General features: G+C 43.6%; 2 protein-coding genes across 4 annotated transcripts in view; both read right to left on the bottom strand.

The window, feature by feature from the left end:
- The window catches only part of LOC310792268 (uncharacterized protein), a gene marked incomplete at both ends in the record, with an annotated part of 98,776 nt that overhangs the window by 42,585 nt on the left and 34,980 nt on the right, over nucleotides 1–21,211 (bottom strand). The window lies entirely within an intron of this gene.
- Nucleotides 1–21,211, bottom strand: part of LOC310791951 (protein NLRC3-like) — a 29,894-nt gene that overhangs the window by 4,396 nt on the left and 4,287 nt on the right. For 2 of the 3 annotated variants that reach the window (XM_083653633.1, XM_083653634.1), the window contains 2 exons: nucleotides 19,560–19,606; nucleotides 4,460–7,172 (listed from right to left, as the gene is read on the bottom strand). In XM_083653633.1, the coding sequence (XP_083509759.1) occupies nucleotides 6,637–7,172; nucleotides 19,560–19,606 (583 nt within the window). In that variant the 3' untranslated portion in view covers nucleotides 4,460–6,636. Of the gene's footprint in view, nucleotides 1–4,459; nucleotides 7,173–19,559; nucleotides 19,607–21,211 lie in introns of those variants that run through there. The other variant, XR_014553471.1, reaches the window with a different exon arrangement.

Genomic DNA, 21,211 nt, shown 5'->3' with positions numbered 1-21,211 from the left:
GGCACCATGTTGTCCCTGTGGTCTTGTCTATGTGGGCAAAACCACCAGAAAATTAAAGATGCGTATAAGTGAACATAAAAGCTCCATACGCAGGAACGACCGGAATTATCCAGTCGCAGTGCATTTTAATGATGCCAAACATGATATCTCAACCTTACGCTTCTGTGGCATAGAACAGGTCAGCCTACCCCCTAGAGGGGGCGACCATGACGCCCTTTTGAAAAAACGAGAAGCTTTTTGGATTTTCACTCTACAGACTTTGTCACCAAAGGGCTTAAATGACGAATTTATCTTACAAGTTATGTTGTAATTATCTGTGTGTACATTTTTAAGACTTTTTTGTAGCAACCATTTTATTTTTGCTACCATAATATCCTCTGTATATGTTTTAACACTTGTCTTTCTTCTTTTATAGGGACAGAATCTAGGATGTTTTTTCTTCCCTAGTGGCCACCAGAATCCCATGTTCAAGTATTCTGTCTTCCACGTAATAAAGGGCTCGACCCTTTTCCTGTTATGATGTTGTTTTTCTTATATTTTGTGTAATTTTGGCCATCACCTGTATATATTGTATTATAAATAAGCCAGGGTGTATGGCCTATTATACAGGGTGTATGGTGTATTCTCTCATATATTTTCAGTCTTCTGGCTTACACCTGCCATTCTCCATCTGGTAATTATCATCAATTATGATGTCAGGATACAATGCTGCGACCCAATTGGTCCACATATTTGTTTGCCAGCCTATTTAACTGGGTCCCTCCTTCTTCCCTGTAAAATGAATCTGATGAAGGTCGTGATGACCGAAACGTTATTCTTCTATTAAACTTTTATTTGCATTTGGAGACAGTGTGCGGGAGTTACTTCTTTCTCACTGTGTCGGGTTTTGCCCTTCTCCGACGCACCTGTCGCGTAGGTGTGCGAAAGCCTTTTCCCCTCAACCACCATGTTATCCCACAAATCACTTACGCACAGTGCAATTGTGATGTCATTGGGGATGATGTCATCAGTGATGTCACTCGAGCAATTGTGATGTCACGGAGATGATGTCATGGGCAGTGTTGGGGAAGCTACTTGGAAAGCATATAGCTTTGGAAGCTATACCAACAACAACTTCACCATGGAAGTAGTTTGAACTACAGCGAAGCTACCCTGGTAGAAATGTAGTTTAGGAAACTACAAGCTATGCAGAAAAAGTAGTTCAAACTACTTTGTAAAAAAAGAAAAAAGCATTAAATTGACAATGTACCTACATGTGTGATATATGAAATAAAATATAATAGCCTACAAAAAAGTCACATGCCAGCAAAAATCTCAATGTCATGTACTTACTTAAATATGGCCATGGTGATGAGTCATTGTGAGGTTTGTCCATGGTGACGCTGTCACATGGTTGTGTTTATGGATCATGCAGTCACTACCTATTTTCATGGCAAGACCCACCCTGCGTAGCATTCAAGCGCTAGGATTGGTTAAAGTTAGGGTAGGAATATCAGGGCAAGCCAATGGGAGGCAGCATAGGGTGTGTGTCTTGTGCTAGGATTGATTAGTTTGAATGTAGAATGTAGTTACATGTCCCTGAGTTTCTACACATGTGCTGTAACCCAATAGAAAAATGTCAGGAAATTATTGCATTATTGGGTCCTATGCGATATTGCTTACTGTATTAAATATGCACAGTGGTTCCCAACCTTTTTCTTAGAGGTCCCATATATTACCATTGTATATCACTGGCGACGCCCACCAGCCCCCACCCACCACATAAGAGTACCTGCAGGAAGTATCAGACAATTTTCCCCTTACAGTTTGTTCATGGGGCGACTCTGTGGCTCAGGAGGTAGAGCGGGTCGTCCACTAATCAGAAGGTTGGTGGTTGGATCCCCGGCTCCTCCAGTCCGCATGTCGAAGTGTCCTTGGGCAAGACACTGACCCTGAATTGCTCCCGATGGCTGTGCCAGCACCCTGCGTGGCAGTTTGCCGCATTCGGTGTGTGAATGGGTGAATGTAGGCACATTGTAAAGCACTTTGGATAAAAGCGCTATATGCAGTCTATTTACCATATAAATGCAGTCTATTGTGTCTGTATAGTGATTGTCTCTAAATGTCACTATCATACATACATTTATAGTCCAGCAGCTTTAATGACAGTTCTGAGCCTGTGTTTCTGGAGACAATGATGGGATGTCAGGTGTCATTTATGTCACCTTTCATCGTTCTCATTCATTCATTCTCTCTCTCTCTCTCTGTCACACACACACACACACACACACACACACACACACACACACACACACACACACACACACACACACACACACACACACACACACACACACACACACACACACACACACACACACACCCACACACACACACAGACACAGACACACACACACACACACACACACACACACACACACACACACACACACACACACACAGATGGATTCGAGTTATTGTCCCAGCTGCAGCAGATGCATGGAAATGATTTAAATGCTGAGACGCGAAAAAATAAATAATTAAAAACTTAAAATCAAGAGGGTTTGTGACCCACTGGGGAGCTCTGGTGACCCCTAGTGGGGGTTGCGACTTCCAGGTTGGGAACCACTATTCACCTAACTCTAATGTTACTTATGCTCTGTAATGTTACTTAATACTAGATAGAGTCATATTTCATCTTTATTATTTGTTATTTCTGCTTGTTTTCAGATCTGCCAGTGACACCTGTACTGCCCGTCACAGCCTCTCCACCTGCCACTCATACAAAGTCCATCAAGGCAGGAGGGCTTCTGTATGTCTTGGACCATTCCAGGTGGACAGAGACTATGAAGGAAGTCATAGACAGCCTCATATTAATCCACCAAGGATCAAATGATTTCCTGCAGCAGGTGGACAGAGACTATGCTGGCTTGATGCAGGCTGCTTCCTGTGATCCCAATAGCCTGAGATTTAAAGTTGGCTATTACAACAAACACACTTTGTGAAGGCAGTTGACTCTCAGTCATGTAGGCATCACGTATCAATAAACATATATGCACCAATGCCTCATGCTTGTTTTGTTGACAAATTTGACCAAATTAACAAAGACTAAAACTAAAGTACACAATATCATTTCAGTTAGTTTTTTCTAATGTCTAGTTTTTGTTTTGATGTCAGTTAAAAAAAGATTCCCCCACACCTAGTTTAAAACTCTCGTAACGGGACAAGCCCGTCTTTTATTGTCACACGAACACCACAATACATGCATGCGGCCACAACACACTCATGCTGACGGTGGCCGGTGAAAAGTGTCCTCTGCATTTAACCCATCCAGGCATGTCCTTTCCTCCGGGGGCAGGCCAGGAGCAGTGGTCGCTTTCTCGTACAGCGCCCGGGGACCAACTTCGGATGTTGTCGTCACTGGTCGGATGACGATGACGATCTGATCTTCTGCATGTTTTTGGTGGGGGGGTTATATACGGAGGAACCCCCTGGGGGAGCACGGGGAGAACATGCAAACTCCACACAGAGAGAAAGGCCCTTACGACTCTTACGACCCCACCTGGGCAGTAGGCACTGAGGATATGGGGGGTATGGTATAGTTTTAGGTGTTAGTTTAAGTTAACTATAATAACCTTATTGCCTCCTACAGTATTTCTATGATGACAGAAATCCAAGACAGCCCAAGACCGCCAAATGGCCTATGGTATGGTATTGGCCTATGGCCTGCATTTATATAGTGCTTTTATCCAAAGCGCTTTACAGTCAGTAGGTACATTCACCCATTCACACACCGATGGTGGCAGGCTACCACGCAGGTTGCTGGCACACCAACGGGAGCAATTTGGGGTTCAGTGTCTTGCCCAAGGACACTTCGACATGCAGACTGGAGGAGCCGGGGATCGAACCACCGACCTCTTTTATCCAAAAGCGATTAGTGTACGACCTGCTCTACCTCCTGAGCTACAGCCGCCAATCACAGTTTCATGAAGCATGACATCATCCATATCAACAGGGTCAACCCCACCTTTTCTCTTAGCTTAAGAGTTCTCCTTGTTCCTTAGTCAAAGGTGCTCTCAGCAGCTTTGTGAATAGGTTAGAGGAAACTCTTAGCTAGGAACTTTAGCTAGTGATATTTAGGAGTCCCCCTAGTGGTAAGATAAAATACTTTGTCAATATGGGCCCAGGGGCATAATGGATGGTAAACACAAGTAGTTTACCCACCACTTTGAAATGATGCAGTTTACTCACCTATTTTCAGATCAACTGTATGACTCAATGAGGGGAAACAAGGTGGATACTCACCTTGGATAGTTTACACCCCTCTGTAGGCTTTTTACCACTACACACCTGTCTCAGTTATTATGTCATTTATTTCACATTTTCTCAAGCAGTACACTTCCTGGAATTAATATAGAAGAAATACTTGATTGATTCTTGGAATGAAAAACTTTATTGATCTTTACAAGCATTCACTTTGGCTACACATCACATGCTATTATTACCTGCTAAAAGACACTGGTTCAATCTTTCTATGCATATGTAGTCACTTCATCCACTCAATCAATTTGTTAAGCCAGCATGTCAGATAACTGTGGAGGAAAACAATGTGCGTTACATTTGTGGTTCACTTAACAAAGTTACAAAGTGTCGGGAACAAAATCAACATACAGTATTAACAACTATTCTGCCACAGTCAAGATTTTGCTGGCTCCATTAAGACCCATGCAGTGAAGAGAAACAGTACAGCAACAATACAAATAGCCAGAGATGGAAAAGTACACACATTCTTTACTTAAGTAGAAGTACAGTTACTTGTGTGTAAAAAAAAAAAAAGTGGTAAAAGTAGAAGTACTGATTCAACTTGTTTACTCAAGTCCAAAAAGAAAGTACATGCTCTGAAATGTAGCCTACTCAAAGTATAAAAGTAAGAAGTATTTTGACAAGATGTTTCTGCAAAGCTCGGCTACCTGAACCTCACATCATATTAATATAATTCTGAGACTATTTGAATATCCCCTCCAAACACATTTGAAGGCAGTGTTGGGGAAGCTACTTTGAAAGCATATAGCTTAGGGAAGCTACCAATTACTTCACCATGGACATAGTTGAAACTACAGCAAAGCTACCCTGGCAGAAATGTAGTTTAGGAAACTACAAGCTATAAAGTAGTTCAAACTACTTTGTAAAAAAACAACAACATTAAATTGACAATGTAGCCTACATGTGTGCTATATGAAATAAAATATAACAACCTACAAAAAAGCATAATTCCAGCAAAAATGTGCCTCTCAATTCAACTATTGCAATAGTTGACACCCAATACATCCAAAGTTATGTTTTTGTTGTTGTAAATAAATGTCCTTTCATTTTATTGCCCAAATAAATTTATAGTTGGTAGTTTGAGTAGTTAAACTACACAAAAATGACCAAATAGTAGTTTAATTAGGCTATTTGACTGACTCACTACGCAAATATAAATGTAGTTGAACTACCAGCAAGCTACTGCAAAATGTAGTTAAACTATTTAGTTCCCCAACACTGGATGTAGGCCTATAAAAAAAACTTTACTTTGATTAATAATTTGTGTCTGATATAATTGTCCACAAAAAAGTTCAATTAGGCGATAATTTAAAAATAAATCCTTAAAATAACATCTACTCCGTCTCCCCCATTACATTGCATCGTTGATGTGATGTGACATGTTACAGGTTTAGCCTGTCAATTTAAATACATTATTTTCACTTTGGCAGTTTATATAATTCAATCAAACGTCAAGTGTGTTTTACTTTGAAAGTTATAACAGGAAGTGGTGTTGTTCACGTTGGTTAGCTTAACCAAAGACATCAACACGCAGCCGCACCCTCCGCCATTCTGGCCCCTAAGGGTACTAGTGAAACCTGCCAGGCTGTCTATGGTAAAAACAGCATCCAGTAGGCTAAAAACATCCCGCCTACAAATTCCATATAGCTTATGTTTCAACTTTAAATGATCCTTCCCGGTCAAAATGCATTGTGCTGCTGCTGTTGTTTTAGAGGCCAAGATGGCGGCGGCGCCTCTAGTGGCTGTTTCTAATAATGCATCACAGCTCTGGGCAACACACTCTTTCCTTCCACCCTCTTTGGCTTGATACAGAAGGGGGACGCACGCGGATGTTTTTGGCACTAGCGGGAAAGCTGGGAGAGCGCGAGACAGAGTGAGTGAGACAAACATGTTTTTGTCTGTTGTGCTTTAAAACTGAAGTAACGAGGCTGCTTTGAAAATGTGAGTAGAGAGTAGATATTTGTGTTTAAATGTAGGGAGGAAAAGTTGTCAGAAAAATAAATACTCTACAGAGTCACCTGGGAACATGTGGGATGTCAGGACAGTCTGTCATATCTGACTTAAAAAGGTTAGATTTGTCTTCTATTCCAGCTCTTACAAATAAAATGGACAGACTTAAATACTATAATCTAATCATTTAATACCATCTGCTCTGCTTAGAACACTGCAGCTCAAACTAAGGACTTTAAAGCATGCTGTATTATCATCACTCCTTTATCTATTAGAATACACTATCAGCATTGATTACTTGTTATTATTATATGAGAGCTGTGTGTGATCCTGTACAGAGTGAAGCATATGTCAGCAGCTGTCACAGTGTGTTTCTCTCTCACTCTATCGACACAGAGACACTGAGGTACCAGGGCCAGAGAACAGAAACCCAGGGTATAGAGGTTCAGTGAATGAAGTTTGGAAAGTGTACAGGTGAGTCAGTGTGTCAGAGGAAACTGTGTAGAAGGACAGAGAGCCAGCAGGCCAGTCGAGAAACACTGCGACTCTGTTAGAGCGAGAGGAGGAGGGGAGAGGTATGGCTGTGTTTCTGTTATTGTGCACGGCAGAGTAATGATCATCAGAGCACTCCAGACTCCAGGACTTTTCATTATGTCCAAGCACACAGTCAAGACCCCCAACTCTCCTGCTGATTCCTCTGTAAGTCACTCCTATAGAAACCCTTCCTTCCCTCTCCACCTCCCAATAGCAGCGATCAGTGAGACCATCTCTACACAGCAGCTGAGGAGGCAGGGTGTTAAATCTCTCTGGGTGATCAGGATATGGCTGCTTCTCTCTCACATACGTCACCTTTCTGTTGTCTTCAGACAGGAGGAGGTGTCTGTCTGCTGTGTTTGGCTCCAGTGTGAGCTCACAGGCATCTGATGAGACAACAAGACTCAATACAGCAGCAGCTTCTCATCTAATACACCTGCTGTGTTTATTATTTTATTAATTACTTCACTGTTAATTATTCAACAGTTTACTGTTTGTTAATACTTTATATTCATTTATTGATTTAAATTACAAGACAAGACAACAAACCTCTGATGTGTCTTACATGAGCAATGAGCATGAAAATATGAGGAAAAGAGACGAATGATAACAGGGATTTAAACACACACACATGCACACACACACAGGCACACACACGCACGCACGCACGCACGCACGCACGCACCCACACAGACACACACACAGCACAGGAAACTTGCTGACCAATGCATGTGTTGTAAATCATCACACGTGATTCTACTCAGCCAATCAAATGTGTGAGTGGGGGCTGCCTGTCTGCACTGTGAGAGACACACACAGGAGGAGAGATGAGGATGAGGCTGCAGTCAGAGGAATATGTAAGCAGCATACACATAATTAAAAAGAGAAATATTTAACAGCACCAACATCTTATCCTAATGATTGTCGACCATCCAAAGGAAAACTCTAAAGCAGAATAATGTGATGAAATCATGTGAAATATGTGAGCCAGAGAGGAGTTATTTCACATGGTGTGCTCTAAAAAGAGGACAGTACAGCAGACAGTGAAAACACTGTTTTTAATCAAGACTGCACAGACTCTTATATGTTGATTCTTCCCACGGAGGGCAGTTCAAAACCACTGTCTCATTGTTAATCGTGATGCGAATTTGAAGCGCCATTCTGAGATGAAGCACACACACACACGCACGCACACACACGCACACACGCACATACACATGCTCGCACGCACGCACGCACACGCACGCACGCACGCACGCACGCACACACACACACACCTACACACGCACATACACACGCACGCGCGCGCGCAGCACGCACGCACATACACGCGCACGCACGCTCGCACGCACACGCACGCACACACACACACCTACACACATGCACACGCACGCACACGCACGCACATACACACGCACGCACGCATGCACACACGCACACACACACACACACACCTACACACACGCGCGCACGCACGCACATACACACTCACGCACGCACATACACACTCACGCACACACACACACACACACACACACACACACACACACACACACACACACACACACACACACACACACACACACACACACACACACACACACACCTTATCCTAATGATTGTCGACCATCCAAAAGAAACTCTGGCTCTAAAGCAGAATAATGTGATGAAAGAATCATGTAGTAAACTGAGCTAAAGCATCAATATGACAGCTTCATGTGGCTTCATGAGCTGAAAGTCAGGTGGAATGACATTAAATCAGGTGGAATAATAATAATAAGGTGGAATGAAATGAAAGAAGTGGACTTGGTCAGAAGTCAGGAGATGATTTGTTCTCTTTCTTTCTAATCAAATCATGACTTTAGGCCAGGCAGCAAGCCAAGGAAGTGATAAAAGCTGTAGTTCCTCGAATGGCCACTTGAGGCTGACTACAAAAGAGTTGTTTCCGTTCAGCCCCATGTTAAAATGCCCGTCTTTACAACAGGATTAAACATGTTTACAGCCTGGCTCTATAGCTAATTGCACCTTCCATGACAACTGTACGAAGGGTGAATTTTGATATAACTCACCTGTTTAGAGTCAAATAGACGATAAAAGACGATGTTTTGGGTGTGATTGACAGGTCACCTGTCCAGTGATTGTGCAGCTTGCCGATCACGGGCCAATAGCAGGCGGAGCTGCAGCTCTGGGAAACCCCCTGTTCTCAAGCCGTCTCACGCAAGCTTTCAGAACCCCAAGATGGCGACGGCCACACCCCCATACTCTAGGCCAGGGATACTCAACTTGCTTTGCCCGGGGGCCACTTTCGTGAAATGATAGAAGGCCAGGGGCCCGTTAATAAACAATCAATATACATTTTTCTGTAGCGGGTTGTAGGTTTTTGGGGTGTCAGCCGGAGTTTAGTCTGACAATGTTGTGCACACCGGATAGTTAGTTAGGTTAAGTACATACATAAGTGCCTGGGTAGCGAGCAGACGGCGGTATTTGACAATTTAGCAGCTAAATCATAGATTATTGAAAGATATTCCATATTCCATGACATGACATGAACATTTGGACACTTATTCAGCGGGTATCTTGCATGTTGCGTTCAGGTGCACTGTAAAAATAAAAATAAACACAGCCCGCGGGCCGCCAGTTGAGTATCACTGCTCTAGGCTTCAAAAACCAATGGATGACGTGATGCTGACTCTGTCCATATCTTTAGACGGTCTATGCTTTTAGCCCCAGACTACAGGTCACACTGTAAGAGCTGCCCAAACATCTAGCTCTCCTCTGTGTGTGTGTGTGTGTGTGTGTGTGTGTGTATGTGTGTGTGTGTGTGTGTGTGTGTGTGTGTGTGTGTGTGTGTTGTTGAGACAGCTCATGCAGATGTCTCGCGTTTGTATGTGTGCGTGCTTCGTCTCAGAGTGGCGTCAGTCGAGGGATACAGGTTTTATCACTTCCTTGGTTTGCTGCCTGGCCCAAAGTCATGATTTGATTAGAAAGACAGAGAACAAATCATTGAATGGACTTCTTCTCATAGCCAAGTCTTCTGACCAAGTCCACTTCTTTCATTTCATTGCACCTGACTTTCAGCTCATGAAGCCTCATCAAGCTGTCATATTGATGCTTTAGCTCAGTTTACTACATTATCAATCTGATAAGGCAGAGTCTATGTTTTGGGGGAAAAATAGACTCTGGGACAGCCCTACCATTTGTCCCAGCTTCCTGTACAGCGCGCCTCTCCTGCCACGTCACTTCCTTTTCCGCGTCCGTGCTCCACTGTTTAATAACAACTTGCACCATGAGTCATGACTTTCCAGTAATTTTCCACTGTTGACGAGTTGACGTCTTCTATGCAGTTTTAATATTATTAGTGAATAGTAGGGATGTCACGATATTTAGTCCCACGAAATTCCGCGATATCAAAGTCCCACGGAATTGCGCGATATCAAAACGTGACGATATCGTGGAGAGACTGATGGGCCGGCACTGATCTGTATTCTCTCTCTATCTTTTTCATTACTTTGCTTGAAATGGGGACTAAACCGACGCTCATTAAATAACCGACAAGATTAAATGTGCTATTTATAGATTAATGCATTGCTGGCGAAGTTTGCGCAACACTTATTCACGTTTCCCTGTGCGGTTATCCCCATGCAGACCGCATGTTTCAGTGGATGACAGCAGCGCACTGGCTGTGTGTGTCTGCCTCTGCCTGCACTGTCAGAGGCACGGACGGACACTCTGACAGGGAGACCCCGCCGGTCCGTGGCAGGCGAGATGTCTCCCCTCATCTCTAAAGACTAGACCTACAGTAGTCTGAAATGAACTAGTTCGTGCCATTGATTCCACGGGCATAAAAAAACTCTCTCTCTCTCGTAACGGACAAGCCCGTCTTTTATTGTCACACGAACACCACAATACATGCATGCGGCCACAACACACTCATGCTGACGGTGGCCGGTGAAAAGTGTCCTCTGCATTTAACCCATCCAGGCATGTCCTTTCCTCCGAGGGGCAAGCCAGGAGCAGTGGTCGCTTTCTCGTACAGCGCCCGGGGACCAACTTCGGATGTTGTCGTCACTGGTCGGATGACGATGACGATCTGATCTTCTGCATGTTTTTAGTGGGGGGGTTATATACGGAGGAACCCCCTGGGGGAGCACGGGGAGAACATGCAAACTCCACACAGAGAGAAAGGCCCTTACGACGAGATAACCCACCTGGGCAGTAGGCACTGAAGATATGGGGGGGAACACAACCACAGCACCCACAGTGTCCCAGGCGAGAATCGAACCCAGGACCGTCCAACTGTGAGGCGACAGCGCTTACCACTGCGCCACCGTACCCCCATAACATGTCGGGTAAGCAGTTAATAGTATAGCTTACAAATTAATCTCGCTCTGAATGCGTCTAATGTGAATAATAGGCTATCTGTCATTAGGCGATGCAGCTCTGTACTCCCGAAAACAATTTCTAATTGTAGCCTACGTTACGATTACCATGTCTAATTGTACGAGTAACGTTAACTTGTTACGTTTCAATCATCAATTAACGCTCCGCAGCGCTCAACATACAGTGCAGTCAGAGAATTAATTGAAGAGGAATCGTCCTCTTAAGAGGATTACAATTAAATATGAAGATAGTAGCCTACACAATACACAGCTCGTTGCCTGCATAAGTTATTTAAGATATAGATTGTATAGTTTATTTTTCTTTTAGGCCTACCATGCAACAAACGTTTAGTTTGTGACAGTGTGACACATTATGCAATATAAGCCTTATCTTCCATGTTGTTTTATAGTTATTATAACAATTTCCAACAACAGCATTGCATTTTGTGTATTTCAAATAAGACTATTTTTCCAGTCATATATTTTCATTATTCAAGTTTTGTAAAAAAATAATAAATATGGTATCGTATCGTTATCGTGAACCCAATATTGTGTATCGTATCGTATCATGAACTGAGGGTAGTATCGTGACACCCCTAGTGAATAGCCTAAATGGATGCGGAAAAGGAAAGCGGAAGTGACGGAAAAGCCACCGTCACTTCCTTTTCCGCGTCCATTTCAGCACTGATGTAAAATCATCATTAGTGGATCGATCCTACCGTTAAGTACACACATTCTAGAGTCTCTTAGAAATTCTAGGTGTTTCTAGTGTTTATTAACATAATCATTAATTGCAACTCGCCTGGGGATAGAATCAATAGTAGGGATAAAATCTTCCATATTTCCAATTCTAGCGTTCACATCTCCACCAATATAAATGGCATCTACTTCAGAAAACTGACATATCAAACTTAATAATTGGCACAAAAAAGCTGAGGCATCTCTTCCCCAGGGGGGATTTTCAGGTGGAAGGTAGCAAGAAAATATGATAAAGCTATATCCTGATAATAACTTATGTTGAAATAATAGGCCTATAATCCCATCAGATTTTTCAATTATTTCAATCTTATATTCTTCAAATAAACTGGATCTAACTAACATCCCTACTCCTCCTGATGCTCTAGGTGCTTTAATATGCATTTTCCTATTGAAACCAAACCATACATACCCATCCAACTCAATAACATTTTCCCCTTGAAGATGAGCCTCATTTAAAGAAACAATATCTGCATTTAATGACTGTAAAATGGATATTCTGAGGTCACAGTTTACTAGTGTCCATCCATTTATATTCCAATGTAAAAAATAAGTATGTTCATGTAGCCTATCTGTGTGAGTGTGGAAAACTTCATGCATTCGCTTCCTTCTCTTCATTACGGCTTAAACTGGAATTATGCTTCCCGCATCGGCGAGTACCACGAGTGTCCGTGCGGAAAAGTGATGTCAAATCAGCCGACACGCCCCTCCGCAAACTGGAGTTTTCAAGACTGGCGCTCACTTCCGCGAGCAGAAACCGCACAGAGTATAAAAGCTCTAAAAGCATATTCCCAGCTTAAAAGGCTCATTGTCAGGATGTCGTCTAGCAGGTCCCCTGTGATCGTCACGGCGCTTGCTGTGGTCCTCTCTCCCGTTTCGCTCATGCTGGCTCCCGCGGCCGCCCTGTCAGCCCCGTCTCGTCTCTAGTAGGCCTATGTCCCACCCTTTATGAGCCGGTCACTTCCCGTAATAAAGAAATCTTTCCCGGCTGGGATTTCTCAAAGCAGTGTTTTACAGTTAATTTCAATCAGCTGGTCAGTGTGAGATTTAGCTGAACATACATACTTTTCCATATCCAGGGTGATTCTTCATCTTGTATTTTTGGCGGAGAATGCAATTATTTTCTTCTCTAGATGCCAGAGCATGTGAGCGGTGCGGAGCGGAGTGTGGAGTGAGCGGGGGGATTTTGGCTTGAGCGGTGAGCGGGGACCAGAGTGGTACCGGAGCGAAAGTTGGAGCGGCACCCATCACCCGCTCAGTCCCGCTCCAGTTTCGATCACAACATGTTCCAACCAGAATGCATCGGTGCGTGGCCATGTGCACGCCCACTATTTTCTTGCCAGCTGCGGCGAGGCGAGAAGGAAGAGAAATGAACATGCAGCCGACTCTGCTGAGCTCATGTTATTTGTAGAGAACAATGCCCATTGCCCAGGCGTTTAAACGCAAATTAAAACACCCTGGCCTTTTTTTCTTTTTTATTCTTTTGAGCGGAGCGGTGAGTGCGAGCGGGTGAAATCTGTATGGAGCGGGAAGCGGTCTGGAGCGGAGCGGCCGGGAGCGGCCTTGAGCGCTGGAGGGGGTGGACGGGGTCGCTCCGGGAGTGAGGAGCGGTAATTATTAGGGGTGGGGGAAAAAATCGATTCACCTAAGTATCGCGATTTTTAATGTCACGATTTTTTGAATCGATCTTTTATTCCAGAATCGATAATCGCCACACACAATTTTTTTTTTTTTTTTTTTTTTTTTTTTTTGGTGCTTGCAGTCAGGCCACTCACTGAACAGCAGGCCAGGCGCCGCCTACTGGTTTACTAGTGGTTTTATTACTTTATTAGTTAGTCTGAAGTAATAATTACACTTCAGGGTTAAAGTGGGTGCATCTCATTGTAAAATTGGACTTCAAACGGCCCAAATCTGGCTTCAAACGGCCCAAATTGGGCTTCAAACGGCCCAAATTTCACGCGCATCGGCCCATATCGGCCTGGCCTGCTTGGTATCTAATGCCCGGCCTGAATTATGACCCCAGTCCGCCCCTGTTTTTAACTATATCGCCCAGCCCTACTCATGATATATAATATACAGTCTCTAGTGTATGATTAAACGTTTCCCATGTTCTAATCTAGTGTAAAAAGCAAACAAACTGAAAAAATAAAAGAAAAAAATAAACAAAAATCGCAATAAATCGTAATATCGAATCGCAATAATCGTAGAATCGCAATACTTAAGAATCGCAATATAAATCGAATCGGCACCCAAGAATCGTGATAGTATCGAATCGGGAGATAAGTGAATCGCCACAGCCCTAGTAATTATCACCGCTCCGCTCCGCTCACATGCTCTGCTAGATGCACATACAATTTTCACCAGCCCTGGCTGCCCTCCTCTCCCATCTAGTCGAATCGCATCGCCAATTTCGGCCTGAATACCGAGGCCTTCCGCAATAAGTGATTGGGCTTCTTCACGTATATTCTCTCCATTTTCCACTGACAATCCGGCTACACTTATTGAGACATCAGGGTCAAATCTGACTTTAGGTGGAGCAGCTGCTTCACCCTGTCAGTTTATCTTCTCCTCTTACTTTAGGTGGAGCAGCTGCTTCACCCTGTGAGTTTATCTTCTCCTCCAAAACTTGCATTCAGGATTGCAGCCGGCCAACTTCGATATCAAGTGTATTTTTAACATTACGGCAGTGTTGCTCTATAAGAGTGTGTGTGGGCTTTGTCTCGGAGTGGCGCTTCAAATTCGCATCACGCTTAGCAATGAGACATGGTGGTTTTTAACTGCCCTCCGTGGGAAGAATCAACATGTAAGAGTCTGTCCAGTCTTGATTAAAAACAGTGTTTTCGCTGTCTGCTGTACTGTCCTCTTTTTAGAGCACACCATGTGAAATAACTCCTCTCTTTTTAGAGCACACCATGTGACATAACTCCTCTCTTTTTAGAGCACACCATGTGACATAACTCCTCTCTTTTTAGAGCACACCATGTGACATAACTCCTCTCTTTTTAGAGCACACCACATGATATAACTCCTCTCTTTTTAGAGCACACCATGTGACATAACTCCTCTCTTTTTAGAGCACACCATGTGACATAACTCCTCTCTTTTTAGAGCACACCATGTGATATAACTCCTCTCTTTTTAGAGCACACCATGTGACATAACTCCTCTCTTTTTAGAGCACACCATGTGACATAACTCCTCTTTTTAGAGCACACCATGTGAAATAACTCCTCTCTTTTTAGAGCACACCATGTGACATAACTCCTCTCTTTTTAGAGCACACCATGTGACATAACTCCTCTCTTTTTAGAGCACACCATGTGAAATAACTCCTCTCTTTTTAGAGCACACCATGTGACATAACTCCTCTCTTTTTAGAGCACACCATGTGACATAACTCCTCTCTTTTTAGAGCACACCATGTGAAATAACTCCTCTCTTTTTAGAGCACACCATGTGAAATAACTCCTCTTTTTAGAGCACACCATGTGAAATAACTCCTCTCTTTTTAGAGCACACCATGTGACATAACTCCTCTCTTTTTAGATCACACCATGTGACATAACTCCTCTCTTTTTAGATCACACCATGTGAAATAACTCCTCTTTTTAGAGCACACCATGTGAAATAACTCCTCTTTTTAGAGCACACCATGTGACATAACTCCTCTCTTTTAGAGCACACCATGTGACATAACTCCTCTCTTTTTAGAGCACACCATGTGACATAACTGCTCTCTTTTTCGAGCACACCATGTGAAATAACTCCTCTCTTTTTAGAGCACACCATGTGACATAACTCCTCTCTTTTTAGAGCACAACATGTGACATAACTCCTCTTTTTAGAGCACAACATGTGACATAACTCCTCTCTTTTTAGATCACACCATGTGACATAACTCCTCTTTTTAGAGCACACCATGTGACATAACTCCTCTCTTTTTAGATCACACCATGTGACATAACTCCTCTCTTTTTAGAGCACACCATGTGACATAACTCTCTTTTTAGATCACACCATGTGACATAACTCTCTGTTTAGAGCCCACCATGTGACATAACTCTCTTTTTAGAGCACACGATGTGAAATGACTCCTCTCTTTTTAGAGCACACCATGTGACATAACTCCTCTCTTTTAGAGCACACCATGTGAAATAACTCCTCTCTTTTTAGAGCACACCATGTGACATAACTCCTCTCTTTTTAGAGCACACCATGTGAAATAACTCCTCTCTTTTTAGAGCACACCATGTGACATAACTCCTCTCTTTTAGAGCACACCATGTGACATAACTCCTCTTTTTAGAGCACACCATGTGACATAACTCCTCTCTTTTAGAGCACACCATGTGACATAATTCCTTTCTTTTTAGAGCATGCACCATGTGACATAACTCCTCCCTTTTTAGAGCACACCATGTGACATAACTCCTCTCTGGCTCACATATTGTCTGACTGCAGCCTCATCCTCATCTCTCCCCCTGTGTGTGTGTGTGTGTGTGTGTGTGTGTGTGTGTCACTCACAGTGCAGATAGGCAGCCCCCACTCACACATTTGATTGGCTGAGTAGAATCACGTGTGATGATTTACAACGTATGCATTGGTCAGCGAGTTTCCTGTGCTGATAAACAAGTACCATAATGGCTATAAAGCGGTAGCCTACAGTTTAAAATAGAAACGCTCTGTGAAAATTTAATAATTCTCAATTATTTCTAGGTTATATGGCTGGGTCCAGATAGGATCCCTTCTGTGTCCGGATCCGGACCGGAGTCCGCAGTTTTGGCCCATTTTCACCACTGGTATTAGGTCGCTTTCACATATAAGCTGATTAGTCCGCTTTCACAGCGCCAGAGTTCGTTTCCTCGGATAGTGCGCTTCGTTTGGGGTGGTGTGAAAGCGCAAACGAACTCTGGGGCGGAACAAACAAACAAACTCTGGTCCGCTTGTAAACGTGGGTCTCGGTTCGCTTCCATGTGAACCCTGGCGCGGTTCGTTTGTTGTGTGACAGCAAACCAGACTAAACACAAGAGCGCCAGTGCATCTGATGCACTCATGCAGTGTATCATGAGTAGAAGACGGTAGAAGGGAGCAAAAACAAACACTGCGGCGTGCACACGTGTACAGTACCTGCACGTCCTGACGTACGTCATCATAACAACACATCGTTTCTCAACAGCTAGCTTGCCTATCTCCTTCGGTACGTAGGCTACTCGTCTCATCTGCAGAACATCTCAACAGCTTGCTGCCTCATCTGCTGCTCATATTGGGCACATTCTTGTCAAATATGTATTTGATAGTAACACCAAAGTAAAACCAGAAATCCCAATATCGCAGGTGGTGTTGCTCCATGTTTTGTGTTTTGCGGATTCACTTGTGTTGTTCAGTCAACCCTCAGCCAGGCAAGAAGCCTGCTGAAGAGAGGAGAGATTTCCCTTCTCTATTCTGTCCAATAGACGAGTGAGTGTTCGACCGCGTGACATTGTTCAGAAAGTTTTGTGCGCTTGACAAATTGCTGTGTGAAAGCGAACCAGACCAAATGAAAATTGCAAAAATGTTGCAACTTCACCCCCCCAAATCGCACCGAGTCCACCAGCTTATATGTGAAAGCGACCTTAGTGTGGCCCCGCCCAGCTCGTCTCACTTGTTTGTCTCATTCCACAGATCAAAAACCTGGACAGCCCGGGTTGAGTCGTGCTAGTTTTGGTCCCTGCTTTGTTGAGGTTCCAACTGGTACCATACAGTGACGTGAAAACACTGCAGATGACTGATTGGTCAGGCAGAATCGTGTCTACTGTGTCTGGATACTTTCTGTCAATGCTGGATAACAGTGGGACTTTACCTTCTCTTCTGTTATTTCCATCAGTCTTTTGTGTTGCTGCCTTCGGCTCTGGTGAAATAAAATCGATCTCCTTGCTCAGCCTTAACATGACGGTGGTTTTCAATTGACCTATCGCTAAGCCCCCCCCCCCCCCCCCCCCCTGTCCTCACTCGGACAAAAACAGGGCAGGCTGAGTAGAATGGAAGCCGTCACTGTTAAAGTTATATCCCAAGACGCTCTTCACAACTTTTTGAGCCCTGATATCGTCTAGAAGCCATCAGAAAGTACTTCACTATGCCATGGCAGTAGCCTACAACATTTAAAGCTATCGATAAAAAGAAATGCGATACGTGCATTCCTGGAAACGGCTTTAGTGAATCTTTAATCAAACGTTTTAACGGAGGAAGACAGACAACTCACATCCAGAATTGACTGATTATATAGCCTATATGCCGAATTGAAGAGCGGTGCCTGGTAATCTATTTCATGTACCTCTGTATAATCAAGAAACGTTAAATAATGTTGATGTTTTTCACAGCGAGACAACGGCACGGCATGGGTGTAGCAGATCAGCAGAGGCATAGCTTCCAGCTTTTAACATCATGTTTTCCTCCTGGATCTTTTCTCTTTAGACTACGTCACATTTATTTGGAGAACGGGATTAATTCCCTCGTTTTAGGGTTTGACTGGTGTCTGGTGATGTTTTAATCATATCAATCAATGTGCCTCCTCTTAGTCTCGCTGGCCAGCCTCTCCTCTCTACCTCTTCACCAACTCCACGCGCATAACGTAATGACTGGAAACTCGCATAATTCAGCATTTTATTTTGCCGACTTTCTGAATACCATGATTATTTTACGATACCTTTTGGATCATGGAAGCCAAATGAGGGAGAAGACTCGTCATCTCGCTGTCACCACGATTACAGATTTAACGTCCAAAACAGTAGCATTGTGGATGTGAGTGGATCTAAGTTTACTAGTTTAATATTATCAATTGTCTGGCCTCCCAGGATACCTCATAATGTTGCATTTACCCCCATGCACATCGTTTGACCATTTTTTCAACTTATAAATGTATAAAACCAGAGGACACTCGTGTTTTCTAGTGCTTCTCTATGGAGCTCTAAGCTGAGAATGTCCGAGTGTATTGTAGAGCTGCACGCGTTGTGATTGGCTCGTCTGCATTCGGGGCGTGGCTTAGCGATAGGTCAATTGTTTTGAGAGAGAAAAAGTCTGCTGCTCAGGGAAGCCCTTTGTAGTTATATGCTAGGTCGGCTCCGCTAGGCCGGAGGTGGGGGTTTAGCGAAGCCGCGGTCTTGCCTGGTGAGTGGCCACCGGGGTAGTGGCTTCCCTTCTCCTCGTAGTGTAACCCCCGTCCCCCGCGCAGTGCATGCATGTAAATAACAACAAATTGATATCCATTCTCCTGGACGATGGTCACATTTGCCCATGTCAGTCATTTAGAGGCAACAGTATTTCATAACCAGTTTATAAGTTCTGTGTATGGATTTATTTTTAACGTTATATGTTAGCCTACATGGGCGGAGGGCAGATATGCGGTCGCTATGACGACCAGGTGTGGGCGGAGGCGAGTAAACTTGCTATGGAAACAGTCTATATCAAATAGAGCCGAGTAAGGCCAGGTAGAGTAGAGCTGTACTGTGCTCTTATATGTGGTGGAAATGAGCCATTTGAGGATCGTCAGGTTAGGTTATGGTTAGGCATAGCGGCACCTGGTGGAGATCTGCACTCTTTCAGTATTTTTGTTAGTATAATGTGTTACTTTGTTTTCATGAATCAAACTAAATTCATACTTACATTTCCTCAGACCTGGTTTCAACCACTGCACTGCATCATGGTCCACTCTGGAGGAATAAACAAAGTCAGATGAGCAGAATCGCTTTGATGATGGAAACGTTAAAGAGAGAATGAAACATTTGATCATGTGACTACTTCATTTGCATTTTACCTTGCATTTAAGACAGGACAATGCGCTGCGGTGGGGGGGGGGGGGGTGACCAAGATGACAGAGTGATAAGAAATAATTTCAATACGTCATACCGAATCATATTGAATGTGTGGGAAATCACACTGAACTACACCAAAGTTCTAGCTGCAGCTGGTCTAAATTCCATTACTGTGGTGATGCAACCGCCTGCACGGGCATCTCGCATGCGCACCCATGACAGGCAATTACCATGCTGTACATTTAAACGTATGCTACACTGCTGCTCAGTGCTCAAGCACTCATACCGGTAGGTCTCTCCTTTTAGCAACTCTCTCATTTGGTTAATCTACACGCTTGTCAGATCTGCAGGCTACTTAATGTTACTTTGCTCCCCTCTGTCTCTCTCTGTCTCTCTCTCTCTCTCTCGATCCTCTCTCTCCACGTCTCCTCCAGTCCGAGTCCATGCGGACTCCAGAAACTATAAACAGTAGCCTACTAGCCTACTGCTCCTCCGTGGTGTCCACAGCAGCCCGTGTAGTCTAACGTAATGTTACACCATCACTTGGGAGTATTATGCCTAGTAGGAAGGGCATGTGCTTATTCAGCTCACACACATCACAGAATTGACCTATAGGAGAATCGTCTTGTCATTCTGCGCACAGAATGCTCTAACGAGACTGGCCTTGGAACCTGCTCTCATTGGGGATATTAAGTCAGGATAAATGTACCTGCTGCTATCCTAATTATTAATTTTCCTCTAGATTTTTTCTGCTCCCTCAACCCTAAAGTTCAAACTTCGCCTATGGTCTGGCATAACGAGTTCAAAAAATGTTAGACATCTTTATCCTATATTCTTCAAGATTTTAAAACTTCTTTATCCTTTTTTCAAATATCTTCTTTTAAAATTGTTAAAGATCTTTATCCACTCTGAAGGAATTGTAATCATTTTCTTTTAACACATCTTAATTATAACTAGCAGGATACCTGCCCTATGCAGTGTATTCAGTGTAAATGTTGCGGTCTCTGCATGTTCAACCCCTACTGTGTAGGCTACAGGCTGGCCAGCATGGACAAACAGTTCCCCAGCCCCATCAATCTTGTAAAATTTGTTGGAAATAGCTCCCCAACAGATACAAAAACATGAGCATAATGTGTTTGATGTACATACAAAGAACTGCCACGATCGGATTTGTGAAACACGCATTTAAAGAAAATTGATTTCCTTCTCCCAGGGTTGTCCTCAGCCTGAGCTCACCTCAACAGAGGCAGCCAGACTGTGGGCGCTCCGCCTCTGGATGAGTGACTGGCTGAGCATGTGCACACATGTGCCCCAGTTAAACGAGGAACTAGAGCATGCAGATGAAGTGGGGGTGTGGCTTGCTGAACTTATTAAGGCTTCCTTTACTGACTTGTTTCCTGTTTGCAACTAGCCCTGAAGAAGGCCTTATGGCCGAAACATGTTGGCTGTTTTATTCTGTTCTATGAAGAACTAGCCTTATATTAAAGCTTTTTAATGAAGAAG

Source organism: Poromitra crassiceps, assembly GCF_964638095.1.
Source record: "Poromitra crassiceps genome assembly, chromosome: 17".
Taxonomy (NCBI): domain Eukaryota; kingdom Metazoa; phylum Chordata; class Actinopteri; order Beryciformes; family Melamphaidae; genus Poromitra; species Poromitra crassiceps.
This window is presented reverse-complemented; position numbering and strand designations above follow the sequence as displayed.